The sequence below is a fragment of the Dromaius novaehollandiae genome, chromosome 2 (assembly GCF_036370855.1).
Source record: "Dromaius novaehollandiae isolate bDroNov1 chromosome 2, bDroNov1.hap1, whole genome shotgun sequence".
In the NCBI taxonomy this organism is placed as follows: Eukaryota; Metazoa; Chordata; class Aves; order Casuariiformes; family Dromaiidae; genus Dromaius; species Dromaius novaehollandiae.
The window spans coordinates 11,471,041-11,489,016 of record NC_088099.1 but is presented as its reverse complement, the minus strand read 5'-3'; the positions used below and the strand labels follow the sequence as shown (position 1 = coordinate 11,489,016).

The window sequence follows — 17,976 nt, the reverse complement described above, 5'->3', positions numbered from 1 at the left end:
TTTTTTTCTTTCTTTTTCTTTTTTTTTTTTTTTTTAAGTTTCTACTTCAGAAGTTTCTAAAGCCAGGTGTTCCTCTATTGGTTAAACTTTGGTGGAATGGCAGAAGTATCACTGTGACACTGAACCTTGTACTCATATTCTAGACTGGGCCTGTGTACTAACTGATAGATGTATCATTTGATAACAGTTGTTCTGGACGTGTGTGACTTTGAAGTCTTATCATGATTTCTGTTATATTGTTCTTGTATTGCTATTTATTTAGAAAAATATTCTTCAAAGATCTTTCCTTAATAATATAAGTACATATCATTTTTATAATTTTATTAAGTTTTTTAATATCCATTTCAGCATTAGTCTGTAACTTCACAGGCACTCTGCAATTCCTCTTGTACCGAGGTTTAACTCTTCACCATTTGTGATTATAATAGCAAAAAGTTACTGCAGTTTGCTGCTACAGATATGGTTAAACAGACCAGCATCTACTGTCATGAGTTGATCTGTTAGTATTATTATCTATGTGTATAGTAAAATACAAACAAGCTCAAGGCTACAGAAATGCTTATGCTTTTGTGGTAGATACATTTGTTGAGAATTAATTTTGATGCAGGAAACACTGTTAAAACATTGTTAATAAATGTGACACCCCCCCCCCCCTTTTTTTTCCTCAATTCCTTTATTTTTTTCTTCTCACTTTAAAAAGTTCTGGAAAATCTGTCCCATGGAGCATCTTCTAACTCGTCTTGAAGTTGATTCACGGCCTGTGTCACGGCGCATAGTGAATCTCCTATTCAACTCCTTCTTTCCTATTAACCAACCTGAGGATGTATGGTGTGAACGCTGTGTTACTCTAATCCAGATGAATTCAGCAGCAGCTAGGAAGTTTTATCAATATGCTTATGAGTATACTGCCCCCACCAATATAGGTAAAGTACAAAACATTATCAGTCTCGGGAAAAATATCATTTTCACACCATGTGATTGCTTTTTAAAGTTTTTCTCTAACAGTGCTTGCAATAGGACATTGTCGCTAGATCTTTTGGTTTTAGTATAAAATTAGTTCATAGTTTTTGAAATTCTTGACACCAGCAATGAATCCTGGTGATTTACGTTCTAGGCTTGTTCAACAATGAAGAAAACAAAAATTATTTTTATGCTCTGTACTGCACTCACTAGCCTATGTACTTATTTGGTCTCTCTTTCTCCCCTTTCTCCTCCCACATACCTTAAAACAATCTAAGCCGATATTGATTTATCCTGCAAAAATAGTGAAATAAAATACTCTGTCTCAAGAGATTTGAGATCTTTCTGTGGAAGCTTCTATAGGAAGTGAAAATATTTATCTTTGATAATCTTATTATCTGGGATCAATAGTATTTTCAAGTTTTCAATTACATTTTCAAAAATGTAAAAAGCCCCATTAAAAGCTTTTGAGACTTTCAGTGACAACAGTATGTACTGCAGACAGTATAATCACCTTTTGTTATTGAGCGAAGCAAGCTGGACGTTTTTATTTCCAGTGAGTCCCGATACCATAAATACGAAGTAATTAGCATGGAGTGGCTTGGGTACAAAGGCCAAGCTGTTGCCTCTTCTGCAATCCTTGCTACCTATGTTAGGTAGTTTTGAAATAATGTGTGCTAATGTATTTCAGCTAGTCATACTTTCACTAGAGATGGCATAACCCTTTCACATTTATCTAAGGGTGAGTTCCTCATTAAGGAGTGCAGTGGTTAGGCTACTGCATCTTAATTGGGATTTACATCTGAGGAGATGTGTTTCGAATATTGTTCATTAAATTAATATCTATGTCAGATGAATGTGGGAAGTCCCTCTGATCCTGATTTGCCTGTAAGTTTTTGTTGTTATTTTACAATGGTTGTTTTTTTTAATGTGTGGACTTTCTTAATGATGAAATTATAAAACCTGATGGTAATTTAGCCATTTCTGCTTCATATCTGAGTGTATAAAACATTTTTCCATATTTTTTTACTAGAAAATTTGGTATCTTTTTTGCTAGCTATGTCTGGTTCTGTAGCCTGCTTTTCAGAATGATTTTCTAGCATTACATGTAGAAGCACTTACTAATAACATTCTGAATAAACAGTAAATATCTAATTTATTCTTATTGTATTTAAATGTAGCTAAATTGATGCTAACTATTCGGCGCTGCTTGAATGCCTGCATCCAGAAAGCAACGAAAGAGAGTTTTCATCATAATGATGAGGATGATGGTGATGATGAAAATGAAAAGGAGAACATAAGTGTAAGAAAGTCTACTTTTTGATAAGTTCTAGTAACTTTCTTCTGTGACACACATTTTGAGAGGTAGGCAGTTAATGATAAGCCAGAAATCAGAAGGAAAGCACTTGTGCATCTCTGGATTTCAAAGGGGAAAACCACCATCATGGTGTTTCCATGCTCTGTGATGGCGATAATTTGGTGAAGTAGCTAGAATAAGCTAGAAGGAATGTGAATCATAATTAAAATGAGTATTTCTCCAATTCCAATGCTTGTTATAAATTTATTTGACTTTGCAATCAAATATATTCAAAAAATTAATATAGCAAAATCACAGGAGCTATATATGTGTTCAGAGTAAATATCAGAGTTGATGTTCTACAACAAACCCAACACCATTTTGCAATGAATACATGGATTTTCATTCTTTTAAACCTTATATTAACCTGCATTTATATTTTAAAAATACAAAGGATAATATCATCTAAGTGTTTGTATTTCAGACGTTGAATAATGTGTTGTCAATAAATGATATGGCTTCAATGGCAAGTTTGTTGGAGATAACTGTAATTCTTTGGAGAAGTATTCACAAAGCACTAGATCACAATGAAGATGCCAAAGATTATGCCATCAGAAAATTTGCTTCTGTACTTCCTGAATACTTTAAAGTATTTAAGGTAAAGAAAACTTAGATTTAAACTTATATTTTCCTATAACGGCTTAATTTTTTTTTATATGTGTTTATAAGTGTTTATGTCTTCTATCTATTTTCATGGGATTAAGTGTTCTCTCTTGGTTTTTTTGTTGTTACTATGAACTATAAACAATGGCAAGTTTCTTGGAATTCCACAAACAGGTAAAAGCCATTCTCTAATTGCAAAATCTGACTGATTAACTATTATTTAAATAGTAAACACAGACTTTTTTATGCAACAAATAGCTCTCCTTGTAGTGTCTTCAAAGGAATCCATCCTTTAGAATGTTTTTGGAACATTTTGGAAATCGGTAACTGAAAATATGCCATTGCAGAATAAAATGCTCAGTGTGAATTTGTAAATGAGAATCCACATGATTTTCTCCTCCTCTTCATCAATGCAGTTTCTTGTCACTATGATCCAGTTTCTCTTCAGCTGCTGCAACAGACAGCTGAAGAAGCTGAGGCTTCTTTTTTACTTAACTTGTGATTAATTTCTGTTAATTTGATTCTATTATCTAATAATATTTTGATGCACTTATTTATTGTTTGTGTTTGATATATGCAGTTAGTTAATATCAGTCATTTTCATAATTTTAGTCTGCTTGATCTGTTTAACTGTTCTAGTGTTATTCTTCAAGATGCTGTATTTTGCCTGTGACTGATAGTATCTGCTACAACATGTAGTGCATTTGGAAGGATTTCTAGTGGAAGTCTTTTTGTTTGTGGCTTTTATGCTGAAGTCTGCTTAATTATGCTGGCTGTTGATTACAACATCATTCAAGCTAGTTTTGGTTTAATCTAGTACTAGAAGCAGTTCATTGCTATATTCTGCAGCATGGATATACCCTAGAGCATTTGGAAATTGTGAAAGCCATGCCAAAGCTTTTTTGGTAGAGGAACTAACTTCCCTTCTGATAGGTTTGTTGAGCAGACGAGATATTCAGCTTTAGCAACAAATCTCTTTGATATTCTCACACAGAGTAAAATCAGCTTGGGTCTCTGTCATCAGAGGTTAGTTGCTAAAATATAGCCAGGAGGTTCCTTCACTGAAAAGTTACATATATATGTATGTTCTTTTAAAAATCATCTTTAAAAAGGTCTTAGTTCTTCAAATGTCCAAATAGGTAATAATTTTATTTGATTGTGTTCATGGATATAGTACATACAGATAGACTCCTTGGAAACAGTCTTTCTCATAGATTGGTTTCTATATAGTCCTAGCGAGACTGTGTCATGGTCTATACCTTGTATTATGATGTGTTGTAACAGCTTGTGGTGCATTTTTACATTACCACTGTTATATAAGCTCCTTTTCTTCAGAGTCTTTTTTTATATTTTCCATTGGAATGGATATTAATTTAAGACACAGTTACTTGGAGAGGAGTTAGATGGTGTCATGGTTGTGCAATTAAATTTTAGCCACTACTAGGATATATGTAAGTTGGAACAGTTATTTCTTTTGCAATGGTTCTTAATGTAATGGAGCCATAAGTAATTCATGGTAGTTGTTCTGATAGTTTGTCAGAAAGCTGAAAGGTAAGATTATTGATGTGTCCTTCAAGAATATAAATCAGAAGTTTCAGATTGCAAGCCAGGTATTGTTATATGCGTACTTCAGTTCTGTTTCTAATGGGGAAAAAGGGAAAATCCTTAAATTTGAGATAATGTAATCATGCTTTTTTTAGTACTCTTTAACTTTGCATGTATGTATGCATCTGTACATGCACATCATAAAGCAAAACTTTTTATCCTAGGACGATCGTTGCATGATTCCGCTGATTATCCTGGCATCCTTTATGCCACCTGCTGCTATTCCTACATTCAGGTACTATTTTTTTTAATCCAAAACATCAATGAGAAGAAATCTTTTGCTGACTATTTGTTAATTTTTCATCATATTGATGCATTAAATAAAACATCCATTTGGATAAATTAATCCTTTAAATACACCTTATAAGCTAATAAGATCTGTGAGGTGCAAATGTGCTTGAAGCCATTTGTGAATCTTTTTTTTGTTATTAATTTATTTGGTGTTTGAATTGTTTCTGCATTAACGGATATAAAGCTCATGTATCTCAATTTTTTTTTCTTTTTTAAAGCTGTAGTGTGATCTCAAAACTCAGAAATCTTGACAGTGGAGCTGATGAAAGCAAATATTCCACCCTGATAGACTGCATGTGTCGCTGGGGTCAAGTGGGACACATTATGGAATTAGCTTGTGACTGGTTGTCTGATGTGCTAACCCCAAGAAAGGTGTGCATAAGTCAATGAAATTTGTTGTTAGATTACATAAATGCCTCATACCTTTATTTTTTTTTTTCCTTTTTAGAAGGAACTTCTTTAATATTACATTATTTTCCTTTGGAATTAGTTGTAGTTGAACATATTAACAGTGTTTTACTGGTTCTGTTCCTCTCATCTAGAGCATTAAAACATCAGAACGACGAGTACGTATCCATGTAACGCATGAATCAAAGCCAGAATTAGCACTTGATTACATTGAATATTTATTGACTCATCCTGTTAATCGAGGTTGCCTGCTTGCTGTTCCTAAAAAGAAACTGAACCAGCTTTTGAGAATTCTCAGTGCTGCAAAGGTAGTGTTGTCCTTACCATAAATTGTGCTTACAAAAGAGTGCTTAACATCACGTATTGCCTGACTCAAATTAAAGGTGTGTAAGAATAAAAGAATAACATTCATTATCCCTTCCTTAGCTCTGTCTTCAGCCACCATATTCCTAACAATTTTTACAATAGGCTTCTTGTTCTAACTGATTCACTCCATCCCTGGTTTGAAATTAGGGTATTTGACTAGTTAAGTAAAGACTATATTTAATGTGTAAGAAATCAGAATAAAATGGTATTGTTTCATGCACTGTTCCACACTGAGGCATTAAATGTCCTCTGAACATGCATAACTAGAGGAAACTACAGAAATATATAGTGGTTCTGGAGACAAAATTAATTTGATTGTAATTGTAATAATTTCCATACAGAAAACTGGACTCTTGAAGGCAAGACTTGGTTTTCCTTTTTATCTGTATTTAAGATAAATATTCTAAACTAGAAGTATATTAATTCAGATTGTTTGCAGCTGGCAGATTTTAATGTCCCTATCATTTTCAGGTGTCTCAAGACTTTGTGATCTAGTGTTTAGCATTTTTAAGGGATCTGACTTTCAGCATGTGCATGAAAGGAATAGTCTGAAAATCAGGCTTCCTTAATATGTCATAAGAAAACACTCCTTCACTGTTGAGAGTTGTTGAACACTGGAAGAAGTTGCCCAAAGAGAACGTGGAGTCTCCATCCTTGGAGATACTGAAAGCCCATCTGGACACAGTCCTGGACAACTTGCTCTAGCTGACCTGCTTGAGCAGGGGGCTTGGACCAGGTGATCTCCAGAGGTCTCTTCCAACCTCAGCTATTTGGTGGTTCTGTTAGTTTTGACACTGCAAAATGAAAGTACTTGAAAATATGTCTGTTTCTGGGGAAGGGTGTTTATTTTTTTGATCTTTTGTTTTAAACTTATGGGAAAAGACAAGAAACGTTTGAAAGTACTTTCTGAAAAGTTTTACATGTGATATTGCAGGAGGTTCTTGGCTCAATTCTGAAAGCAACTGATACAAGTTCTGGCAGCTGCAATCAAGCAACTGGCCTGAGAGCCTTCAGCCTCTATTGTAGGTTGAGTATTCATCTTCAGAACAAGGTATAGTTATACCTTTTCAGTACAAGCTGAAGTTACAGCTGACATTACAGCTGAAATTGAAATTATTGAAATTGTATTGCTAGTACAATTTCAAAAGAATTGGAAAGACGTGATAAAATTTTTCTAATTTTTTTTTCAGTTTTCTGAAGAAGGAAAAGATTACCTTTCACTTCTGAAGGAGACGGGTGCTTGGATTGAAAGTCAAATCATACCTTTTATACTAGCAAGTGGTCAAGAGGATGGCATTTCAGAACACCGTAATGTTTCTGAGTCAATTATCCAGGTTAAAGGTCTCTTATTACTGAAATTATACTGATGCCAGTCATATGTTATGTGTAGTAAATGCAGCAATTGTATACTTATAGTGCACTGGAGTATTTGGAGCCCAGTAAGTAGACAAGCTAATGAAACAGTCCTGATTGTTTTGAGGTTAGATCTGTGGTTTTGTTATTTGCATGATTACTTAAAATGTCTTAGGCTTTTTTAATAGCTTTTAGTTATGTCATATCCCTTATGTGTTATAAAACATAAAGAATAACACTTTCTGCTTAAGTGTCAGCAAACTTCAGGAATATATTGCTTTAGAAAAATTTCCAACAAACTATTGTGTTTGGCACTTACTCTAGCAATTAAATCAAGTACTTAGAGTCAGCAATGCCTAGTTCTTATCTAGATTTTTTTTCACCTAACGGTGTATAATGTCTTTTCAACATGCCTGTTGAAGTAAGGAAGGAGTGTGTTTTATGTCTCTCACTTGTGAGAATCCCCACTCGACATTTCTAGCACAGCAGGCGATGTAACCTGGGCCTCCCAAATTTTAGGCTTTTTACCAAGTAATTCTTTTCCTCAGTCTCCCCTCTCTAATATTAAATGAGGGTAATGCTTATACAGTTTTGGGAAAAACGCATTAACGTAGAGGTAAAGATTGTCACGGAATCGCAGTTCTGAAAAGGCAAAGAAAATCAGTTGCTGAAAACCAGGATATAGTGACGTGGGTATGTCAGCACCGTTCTTCTGTAATATAGGTCCTGGAAGTGAGGTAGAATCACTGCTACTGCATTCACTGTACTGAATAGCACAATAGAGGAATATGAAATGAATATGAAACTTTACTGGTAAGAAAAAACATATCTGACATCTGAAAAAACACATCTGACATCTTACTTGACTAGCCAATAATGAAACACAGAATATGTTTTTATTAGTAGAACTTAAATCCCATTTGCATCGTTATTTCCAGGGAGGAAACTGAAGTGTAAAGACTGATATGTCTTATCTGGAAGTCAAGAAGAAAATCCAGGCCTCTTGAGCCTTCTATAATAGGCCATGTGCTTGTTAGGCAGCTCCTATTTTTTTCTCACCTTTCTGTATATTGTGTTTTCTTAGAATGAGGTGTTGGTTGTGCTTTTTGATTGTTTGGAGTGTATGTTTAGTAACAAAGCTGGTATTCAAAGAGCAGACCTTGTCCATCTCAAAATGTTGTCCATAAAATACACAATAGTTACAGTGGCTTCTTTCATACAGTAGCATATGAGAGGGTATTGGGCCATCTCTCCTTTTTCCACTTATATTTCTTTATCACTTTCCCTGTGACACGTCACATTCTTTCCCATCTCACCTTTCCTTCTCTCCTTGGTCTGTTACTGAATTTGCCCTTTGCTGTTATGGATGTTATGGATTCATTGGGGGGCCATTCTCTTAGGCCTCTGCTTTGGCCAGAGAGTGACCCTTGGTCATCTCCTTGTTCTGCTTGAACCAAATCTCTGCTGCCTCATTCCAGCCAGGCTCCTCGTGTCATGTAGGATTACCAAACCCTTGTAACTCAGTTTTTCTTGGTTTCAAGATTCCCCCACTGCCCCCGCTTCGGTATTGCTGTCAGAGTTTTCCACCACTCTCTAGGGGTCATCCCACAGGCTAGTGCCTTCCTGTAGTTAGATATACAAACTGAGAAAAAGTTAAGTGGGGCTGATAGGTCCTCTAACACAAACACTGGTGTCACCACTGATATTGTCTCTTCCTTATCCCTTAACTTCATTTACCCTTCACAGAAATCAATTGAATATGTAGTTTATTTATTTATTTTTTTAAACTAGTTTCGAATTGTCTTCTATTACTTTCCCCTGACTCATCACTTAACCCAAGGTGGGTTTTAGCATTGATCATGGGTCTTTTCCCAGATTTCAGTCAAGGGTAAGATCTGGACTAACATTAGTCAGTCTATGTCCTTGAACAGCTGAGCTCATGTAAATACAGGCTGGTTAGAAATTCTCTGCTCTAGTCTGCCTATACATTTGCTTTATAGTCTGTTTAGAGCATGACAGTGCGCCTATGCAGGAATAATCTCTTTTTGTATGCTATTTTTAATTTCCAAGGTAGGTAGAGATGTCATGTTCTGCCAGGATAAATATTAAGTACCAGTGCCTCTGATCTGAAGGCTGAGTAAAAAAGCTAGAGGACTTAACAGCTTTTGAGAAACTGCATTTTTTGGAAGAATGGGTAATGGGAGGGATTTGGAAAACTGTTTGGAATTCCTACTTTTCAAAATGTTGCAGACTTAGTGGGTCTGAGGAGATGCAGCAGTTATCAAGGCAACCTCAATATAAATATGAATTCTAAAAGATTTGTTTTAGAATACATAAAAGATGGATAGAAGGAACAAAAGGAAATATTCAAAATTAACAATAGTATAAGTCTGCTCTCTTACACTGTATTTAATCTTTTCCGTATTATAAGTGATGTTGAAAATTACATTTCTTCAGTATTCTTATCCATATATTAAGAATGTCCCAGATCTAATAACCCAGGAAATATATTTTTATAACTAATAGTATCCTGTAAGAGACTATACAGTAGTGCATCCATTGTTTGTACTTTTAAGTTTACTTGTCCACTGAGTAGTAGTACTTTTAGCTTCTGGGAGAGGATAGACATATGCTTATTCTGCTGGACTGTGGAACTATGCATCACAGAAAAGCTGAAGTGCTATGAGGCAGGAATTCTTTTTATGTATAACTCGGGCTACATCTTCTGGAATATGGAAGTGAAAATGAATAACAAACTATGAAATGTATAGATGTTTCTCCAGTATAATTTCTCACCAGACTGTTAATACTGTGATGTTTTTTAAATACTTCCCTGAACCACCCTCCTTCCCCCACTCCCAATCTGGCTTCAAAATGCAAAAGTTAATTAAATTATTCCCTTGACTTCATATTTTTATTTTCTTTTTATTATTTATTATTACTGAAGGGCAGGCAGCTTTATGTAAATTTTTTCTGATAAATTTTTGTATCTCTTTTCTAGGCCTATCTGACAGTGTGTAAAGATGTCGTAATGGTTGGCCTTGGAAATCTCAAGTTTCAAGCACACCTTTTAGATATGGCACTTTCAGTTATACAAACAGGTACATTATTTTGTGCTAATCTCCACATCTCCTTATATACTTAATTGATTTCTCTTACATTAATAGAACTGTTGCTTTTAAACAGTGTTTACAGCTTATGCTTGCATTAATAATATGGTCAAAAGTCATGACAGCTTTTCAGAAATCTGAAAACAAACAGAGAATCAGTCCAGAACTTTGTCACTGTTGATTATTAATGTTTCTTCCTTGCTCTTAGACTACTATGTGGTTCGACTTTAAAAAAAAAAAAAAGTATACTTTAGAAGACAACATTGTCATGCTGTTTAAATTTGGCTCACATTTGGAAATTTATGCCTACAGTATAGACAGAATTAAAGCTCAGTTCCTGAAGAAATACACAAATTGAATCCCTGTGCTCCAGGAATTTTGAAGGGGCACTGGAGATTTTTCATGTATACTTGATAGGATATTGATTCAATTGTATGAAAATTTCAGCTACAAGGCTCAGAAGCTAAATATAATATCATCTACACTTGTAAACTGTTGCTATTTTTGGACCTGAAGAATATCTTATTAAAATTTTTATATTGTGTCATTTATGTTTCTCTAGAGAGAGGTGGCTTTTGTATTCCAGTATTGTTATGTGCTCTTAAAGAAATTATTGAAGCTTCTTTGGCTCAGAATACTGACACGGATGAAGTGGCAGATCTTCTGTATGCTGTTCAGACTGTCTTCCAGAAAGTTTTAGAATGTGTGGTGCACAGGCTCAAGAAACAGCAGGAAGAAGGGCTTCAGGTATCATACTGCCCTTAAAATCATTACCTATGTGTATGAATCCATGATTTTTACTCAGATGTGAACTGGTGTTATACTTGGACATTATGAGTTTATTATTCCAATGGACATTTGATTATATTTTCAAATAATTTTTCTAATATTATGCTAAGTTTCCTTAATTCCAACAGGAATTCTCTTTTAAGCCTTTTGTTCTAGTAGTGATGGAAAAACTAGAAAGCACAGAATAATGCATTCCGTTACCAATGATCCTGAAAAACTCTAGTACTCATAGATTATTAACCTTATCTGTAATTAAAATGAACTTTCTCTATGCAGAGCGAAAAATTCAATTATATATATTACAGTCTGGAGGAGTTGTGGCTCTTTTATTTTTTTCTTTCAGCCTGAATTCCCTCAGCATCAATATATGGATTCTGTCCAAAAGTTCTTCAAACCCTCCCATCTTCACAGAAAAGTCAGCTTCTTGTATTTTATAGCAGATACTAGATAGTAATAACATGGGTGGATAATTCTGGAAAATCTTATGGTCTGCTTTTCAGGACTTATGAAAAAAACATTTCAGTTCTTTTATGGTTCAAATGTTGTTTTAGGGAATTCCTTTGTGTTTCTCAAACTTACAACTGTTGACACATGCTGCTGGTTTCCTCCTCTTATCCTGGGCAACTATATCAATAGCTTCCAAGGTGTGATCTGTACTTCTTAGATAATAGCTTGCTGAAATATTTTAATTACACTCAAGCAATCTCAAACAGCTGATCTGTTTTTGGTTTTTTTTTTGTTTGTTTTAGTTGATTCACTCTATTCAAATGCCTCTTGGGGAATTCATACACACAGTCCAGTACTGGCATTCAACTTACACAGCAGTTCACAAGGGTGTACTCTCAACTCTCCTAGCTGCAGTAGTAGCAGAGATAAATCATATGCTACAGAAGGTAAAGTTAATGCTGACTTTTTTTTGTTACATTTATTTGTTTTTTAACAGTATGTTGGAACTACGTTAATGGAACTATAGGAGCTATGTTCATGAAGTGTGATTTTTTTCTCTTGCAGATAAAGATTTTGTGTGTGTTGTCATGAAACAAATAAGAAATTTTATATGCCATAATTTCATATTGAAGTGCAGCTCTTAGATTTATGGATACAGCTAGTGTAAGAACACCAGAATTGTCCTGGTGCCTGTTATACTATCTAACTTCAAACAGCAGCCAGAAATATTTGCAAATTAGGTACGCTTGTGAGTGCCATGAAATATTTTCCAAATGTTGGACATCTATAATGTCGTCGGTGTTAGGATTTGTATTCATTAAATACATATTTTGCCTGCTGGTGTTCACATCATCTTCACAGAGAAGAGTTTGCTGAAATATTTTAAGTATACTCAAGCAATCTCAAAAACTGTCTTTCGTTAGTATTGGAAGATTTGGGATTTTTTCTCCCTTCACTTCAAGAAATGGCTGTTGGAGAGCCAAAGATGTATTTTCAATCTTGATCTTTAATTTCCGTCTTTAGTAGTAATGGGCCTTAAACCTGTCCGTCTAACCTCATCTGCTTCAGAAAAGTCATAGTGGTTGTATCTGTTGTGACTGTTTTGACTGCAGATTCTAATTAAGCTAGAAAATATGGTGCTAAAACATTAAATAGGTATTAAATGGATTTGCATTGTTTGCACACAAATAGAACCTAAGCTTACCTTGCTTCATCTCACCCATCATTACGGAACTTAAGATCCCAGGAGGTGAATACTGGACCTCTGAAAGACCTCTTAAAGACTCTAGTACCATATTCTTGGAACTGTCCCATAAGGTTGTATTTTGCAACGCTAGTCCAAAGCAGGCTGGTGTCTTGCTCGGCACTGATCACTTCTGCATTCTCTGCTTCAGTACAAACCTAACTCTTACACTGCTGTCTTTTTGGTCCCTCTGGTTGTGGTGCTAGAGGAATTCTGACTATCTGAGAAGAGTTTCTTTGGAAGGTGAAGAAGGAAGCTCTAATACTGAGAAGAATATGTAGAGAGAGGTTATTCTATATACTTCAGGTCCCAAGAAGTCCAAGGGACCATTGCTATCTTTGAAGGAAGAGGGTAAAACTCCAAATGCGTATTCCTAATGCATGTAGTATTAGGAGCAAATATGGCTCATAAGATTGGAAGCTTTGAGAATTAACAAGAGCAGAGGTTCTACTCGAACTGTGGTTGCAAAATATGCCAAAAATAGAGCAGTAGTCAGTTGCCAGAAGGTAGAGTACCACAGAGATACTGCTAAGATTCTGCATTGCAGAGGGAACTGAAATGATACCAGAAATTTGCCTGCATATGTTAATGTGTCAGCTGTGGGACCGTGTGATGTGAATATGCTCTTTACAGATGCTGCGGAGGTAAAAGTTTATGGTCTTGAATGATACTGCAGATTCATACCTGTAGGTTATGAATGCTCATGGCAGGTAGCTCTTCTGAGTTGTGTTTTTTCCTTGCCCTCAGGTTATTGTAATACTAAGTCAAAACTTCATTTCTAGCTAAAAACTTGCTGAAGACCTGCCAAATTCAGAACTTAATACCAAAAAGAGCTAACACAGGGAATCAGGAAATCACTGTAATCTAAATTATTTTTAGAAATTATGTGTGCATATGTAAACTTGAAGACACAAAGATTATTAATTTTTGTTGAGTACGCTGTGCCTTTATGAATTGTAACCAAAATTAGTTAAATGAGACTTCCGTTCAGAACTGTGGAGAATATTTCCTTTGATACAAATACTATTTGTTCTAGTTGTGCCTTCCTATTTTAAATTTGTTTTGTTTGTTTTGACATTGCACAAATAGATAAAGGGTATTAGAAAAATACATGTGAACATGTGTAATTACTGAAATTTAGATTTGCTTTAGTGTTTTCTTTGTACAAATATTTCTTAACATACATGAGTTGTTGACTTTTTGGGTTTTCAGCCTTCCAGTGAAGGATGTGTAAATATGCCAAAGACTATTTCAGACCTCCCCCCTCTTTCAAGCAGCTTAATGGTCATAATTATGAAGACAGTTGATGTTGTCAGGTAAATGCTCCTCCATTAATTTCTGCAAGATTGTTAATAATATAGAATGGATTATGTTGTCAAGAAAGACTTTATTTCTAAATTCAAATAAATGTTGAGTAACTAGATACTATCAGTAGCTTACTAAATTCACCTTCACTGCTTTAGGTACTTCAGAGACTACTAGTCCCTTTCTCTTGATGTATTGCTTGTAAATGTTGATTTGGGGGATTGGATGCGGTGGTGTTTTGTTTTTTAACTTCATCCAAAAGTGCTCATTATTTACCAGACTGTTCAACTTGATTTCTTTAAACACACCTCTTGGCTTGCTTCTTTCATAAGATACATGTAAGCATAAGTCCTTTCAATATAGAGGTATTTACATGAGAGAATATTTACCAGAAATAGCATTAACCCTTTAACCTGAAAATGTGTAATAGAGTGACAATCGTACTAATGGCTCTATACAAATCACAAAACTCAAAACATATTTGAAGTGTCCAAGTCCTGAAAATCCCCAAAGTAGGATTAAGTGCTTTTTTTTTTTCAAACTTAAATTGTTATATTTTTCTAAATTTAGTGGGTGCCCTCCTGAATATATGTTAAAATTGTGACATGAATTTCAGCATTTGCTTTGCTTAATGTGTTCGTATCCAATTTTTATTTGCATGATTATTCTTACACCAGAATTCTTTTGAATGATCAAGGGGCTAATATCTATTTCTTAAAAGCCCTAGGTTCTCCATGGCTTAGGACAACTAACTCCTATTCTTAACTCATCTGTCAGGCATAGAATATTCCTGTCTCTGCTGTCATGAGATTGTTTTGGGTTTTTTTTCCTAAATACTTTTCTAATTCTACTCAATGCAGCCAGACTTCAGTACTTTAAGTCTTCATGCAAAACAAAAGACTCCAGAAGGTGTGTCTAGCAGTAGGTCTCCTAATTCAAATCCTGTTTTTCTGTGAGGCAGCTGTCCACGTTCTGCCTCGGTGAAGCACAGTTATTTTGTGCTGTTCTTTTGAACAGAGACACAGAAAGTCAATGAATTCTTCTGAAACTTTTTCTTGTAGTGGTCAAGAAGGGTCTTGTCTGTTCTCAAAGGAGAAAATTGCTAGTTTGGACCAGATTGTTGCTATGAATACTCTGACAAACGTATCTTCTAGTATGTACATTTGGTGCAATGATCATCTAAGTTAGATGATGATGCATATCTGGTTCCACTGGTGCCTCAGGACTGAAACTGCATTTAATGCCGTCCAGGGTTTTTTCTTTTTCTTTTTTAATATCGATAGGCCAAAATCAAAGATTCTAGTAGTAAATCATTCAACATCTCAAATTAGTGACATTATCACTGTGTTCCATAGCAATGCCAGAGCTTTTGACACTAAAGAATCTGATGTAAGCTTCTAACCTGCCAAAACACAACCATCTTGCATCAGGTTTTGCAGTCTATTATGTTTTGAGTTACTAATTAAACAGTCTGTAGCATTTTATCTCAGTTCCCTTTCCAGTAATAATACTGAGTGACTTGGCATTTTTTGGCCATTTGTGTGTGTCCTTTGCTGCCCTTCAGTGAGAAACTATCAGTATTGGGACCAATTATTTCTCTGTCACATATATGTATTTGGAAACATTTATTGTTCTGAAATATTCTTATTTTATCTTTGCTGTAAAGGGAAGTGGCTGCATAGATCCTGTAATAAGTCTTATTGCAGATTAGTAAAATTGAAGTGTTCCTTAATGGAACTAAATAGTGTTCCTGCTAAACTAAACAGTGATAATGATAAAGTCAACACTCCAGTCGGAGTTGAATCACTCAGCAAATTAAGAGTGATAGGAAATGGAATCAATACTTGATTGGATTAGTCCACAATGATATAACAAAGTTAATGCAACATATTAGCATTCATAAATACTGATGTCAGAGCCTAGAAAGGTTTCATCTTTCTTAGCTCTCTCAAGCAATAGTTGAGCTTCTACAAAGTTTATTTACTAGTTTCATTCAAAGTTAATTCACGAGTGGAGGTTGGTGCTTTTCTTAACTGAAAACTTAATTTTCATATTTTAGCACAGTAAAAGCACAAAGACCCATTAAAGTTGAAGTTGTTTTAAAAAGGTTCATCCTTGCATGGGTTTAGAGCCACACGCTTGCTCTCAGTTTCCCCTGTAGGACAGAATAGTTCTTCACAGATGCGTTATGACCACTTAGTTTTGTGCTCTGGGGAGTGTGAGGATTGCAGATCTATTACATCTGCTGCTTTATCCTGCTTGCACTTTCGTTTTTTCATGTTTTTATGAGAATTGCTTCTGTGTTAAATTTGTTACCTTTATCATAAAGACTAATAATGACAACATAACAATTAATGATAACAACCAATTAGTGATTTTATTCTGCATTATTCCATTATTCCAGATTGCAGTTTAGTTTATTTGGTAAACCTCTGTCTGTCTCCCTTGTTTCATTTTTCTTGATGTATTTTAACATATGTTCTGAAATATTTGTTTGCTGTTTACTATCATCCCTTGCTAAAATAGAACATATTAAGATAAATACATTTATAATTAGTGTTTATCTCAGCCTATACAATGAATAGTTTTCATTTTATTTTGTTATTCCTCCATGTTCCCAGTATCTAAAATGTGGTTTGGAAATGTTTCAGGGCTATGTTTAGTTATAAATGTTCTTCACTGTTTTTTAATTGGAAACACTTCTATTTAACTTTTATGATGCACATCTTAGATCAAAATATTAATTAAACTGTAGGTTCTAATTAAGCTACAAGTAGTAGTAGTTTTAGAGGAAGGAATAGTTATTAAAAATCCACTGGAGTCATTTAATTTTTCTTTTTCTTTTTTTTTTTTTTAAACTTCAGTAGAATGCACACAAGTTGAGTTAATCAATTCCAGTATAACTATAGAACCAGTAGTTTTTTCACAGATTGACTCCTAAAATACCCTACAAGGTCTTCGTTTCTGATTAGTGCTACCTATTCTGTGTACAAACACTTTGATTCTCTTCCCAAGCAATTTACCATTCTGCTAACTCTACAGTTCTGATAGTTCCAGAAGCAGCAATGTAATTTGCAGTCACCCAATAAATACTGCTTTGTCCTGCATGGTATCTGTGAAGCTGGCAGGGTGGCTGAAGCTGATGATGGCAGGGTAGCATAAACACAAAGTTATTCTGATCAAAGCTCTGTTCTATTTTGAAAGAAACATGTTTTACAAACTATCTGTGCTTTATTTTTTCAATAGATCATTTTTAAATGAATTACTGGAGTGCATTATCTCTGAAGAAATTGAAGGGATTTTTAATCTTACAGCTACTGTCTGCATTGTTCTTATAATTAAAGGTCAGTCAAGCTATTTCTATCCAATAAAAGTTTGTTTTGGTGTGCTACATTTTGAAAACCAAGTTTTTATAAAATTCAGCAAACCCTTTTCCTCATTAGCTGTTAAGTTATTTTTCTACAGGATTTAAGGTCCTATTACTTAGAAATGATGCTGCTAAGCTCTGAACTCTTAATATTTGTGTATTGAGTTTAAAAATAAAACCATTATTAAGCTGATAAGGTCTGTCTCTATATTCTGGTTTGCTGAAATACACTGTAATTTGAAGAGTATAAGCTGCTTGCTTAACCCAGGGCAGTGAAAATCTAAATTAATATATAACCTCTTATTAAAGAATGTTTTTCATTAAAAAGATGTTCTATGAAAATATGCAGGTTTGTTTTTATTGCTAAATCATTATTTCTCAATTTTTCAACATAATGATATTTCAAATAGGTAAGCACAAAACTTCACTTCTAAAGGATATTGCACCTGCCATTCAGAGAAAGCTGATAACATGCAGGGAAGCTGCCACAGAAGACTGTAGCAGCACTGAAAGGTAAGTGTGCTATGGGAAATGAACACTGACCTCTCCTATCCCCTCTCTGCAGTAAATGACTTATGTAATATTGTTAGAGCATTCTGAATGACTGCAAGGTTTAAAATAGAAAAAATATCTTGTGAGATATTGAGTCCAGCACAGTATTAAATTTCCTGCCCATACATTTGCTGTCTGATTGTAATCTTTACATATTTAGTTTTCTGCATTAAATTTGAATATTACAACTTATCCTGTATATTGCAGTACTCTGAAATGC

At 34.6% G+C, this 17,976-nt stretch overlaps 1 protein-coding gene across 2 annotated transcripts in view; it reads left to right on the top strand.

Annotated features, from left to right (window-relative positions):
* NCAPG2 (non-SMC condensin II complex subunit G2) overlaps positions 1-17,976 on the top strand; it is a 55,307-nt gene that overhangs the window by 29,091 nt on the left and 8,240 nt on the right. For both annotated transcript variants that reach the window (XM_064505752.1, XM_026103076.2), the window contains exons 15-28: positions 701-923; positions 2,142-2,263; positions 2,742-2,915; positions 4,690-4,760; positions 5,035-5,188; positions 5,359-5,532; positions 6,525-6,641; positions 6,781-6,924; positions 9,945-10,044; positions 10,616-10,800; positions 11,592-11,735; positions 13,745-13,848; positions 17,084-17,181; positions 17,615-17,717. In XM_064505752.1, the coding sequence (XP_064361822.1) occupies positions 701-923; positions 2,142-2,263; positions 2,742-2,915; positions 4,690-4,760; positions 5,035-5,188; positions 5,359-5,532; positions 6,525-6,641; positions 6,781-6,924; positions 9,945-10,044; positions 10,616-10,800; positions 11,592-11,735; positions 13,745-13,848; positions 17,084-17,181; positions 17,615-17,717 (1,913 nt within the window). The remainder of the gene's footprint in view (positions 1-700; positions 924-2,141; positions 2,264-2,741; positions 2,916-4,689; positions 4,761-5,034; positions 5,189-5,358; positions 5,533-6,524; positions 6,642-6,780; positions 6,925-9,944; positions 10,045-10,615; positions 10,801-11,591; positions 11,736-13,744; positions 13,849-17,083; positions 17,182-17,614; positions 17,718-17,976) is intronic.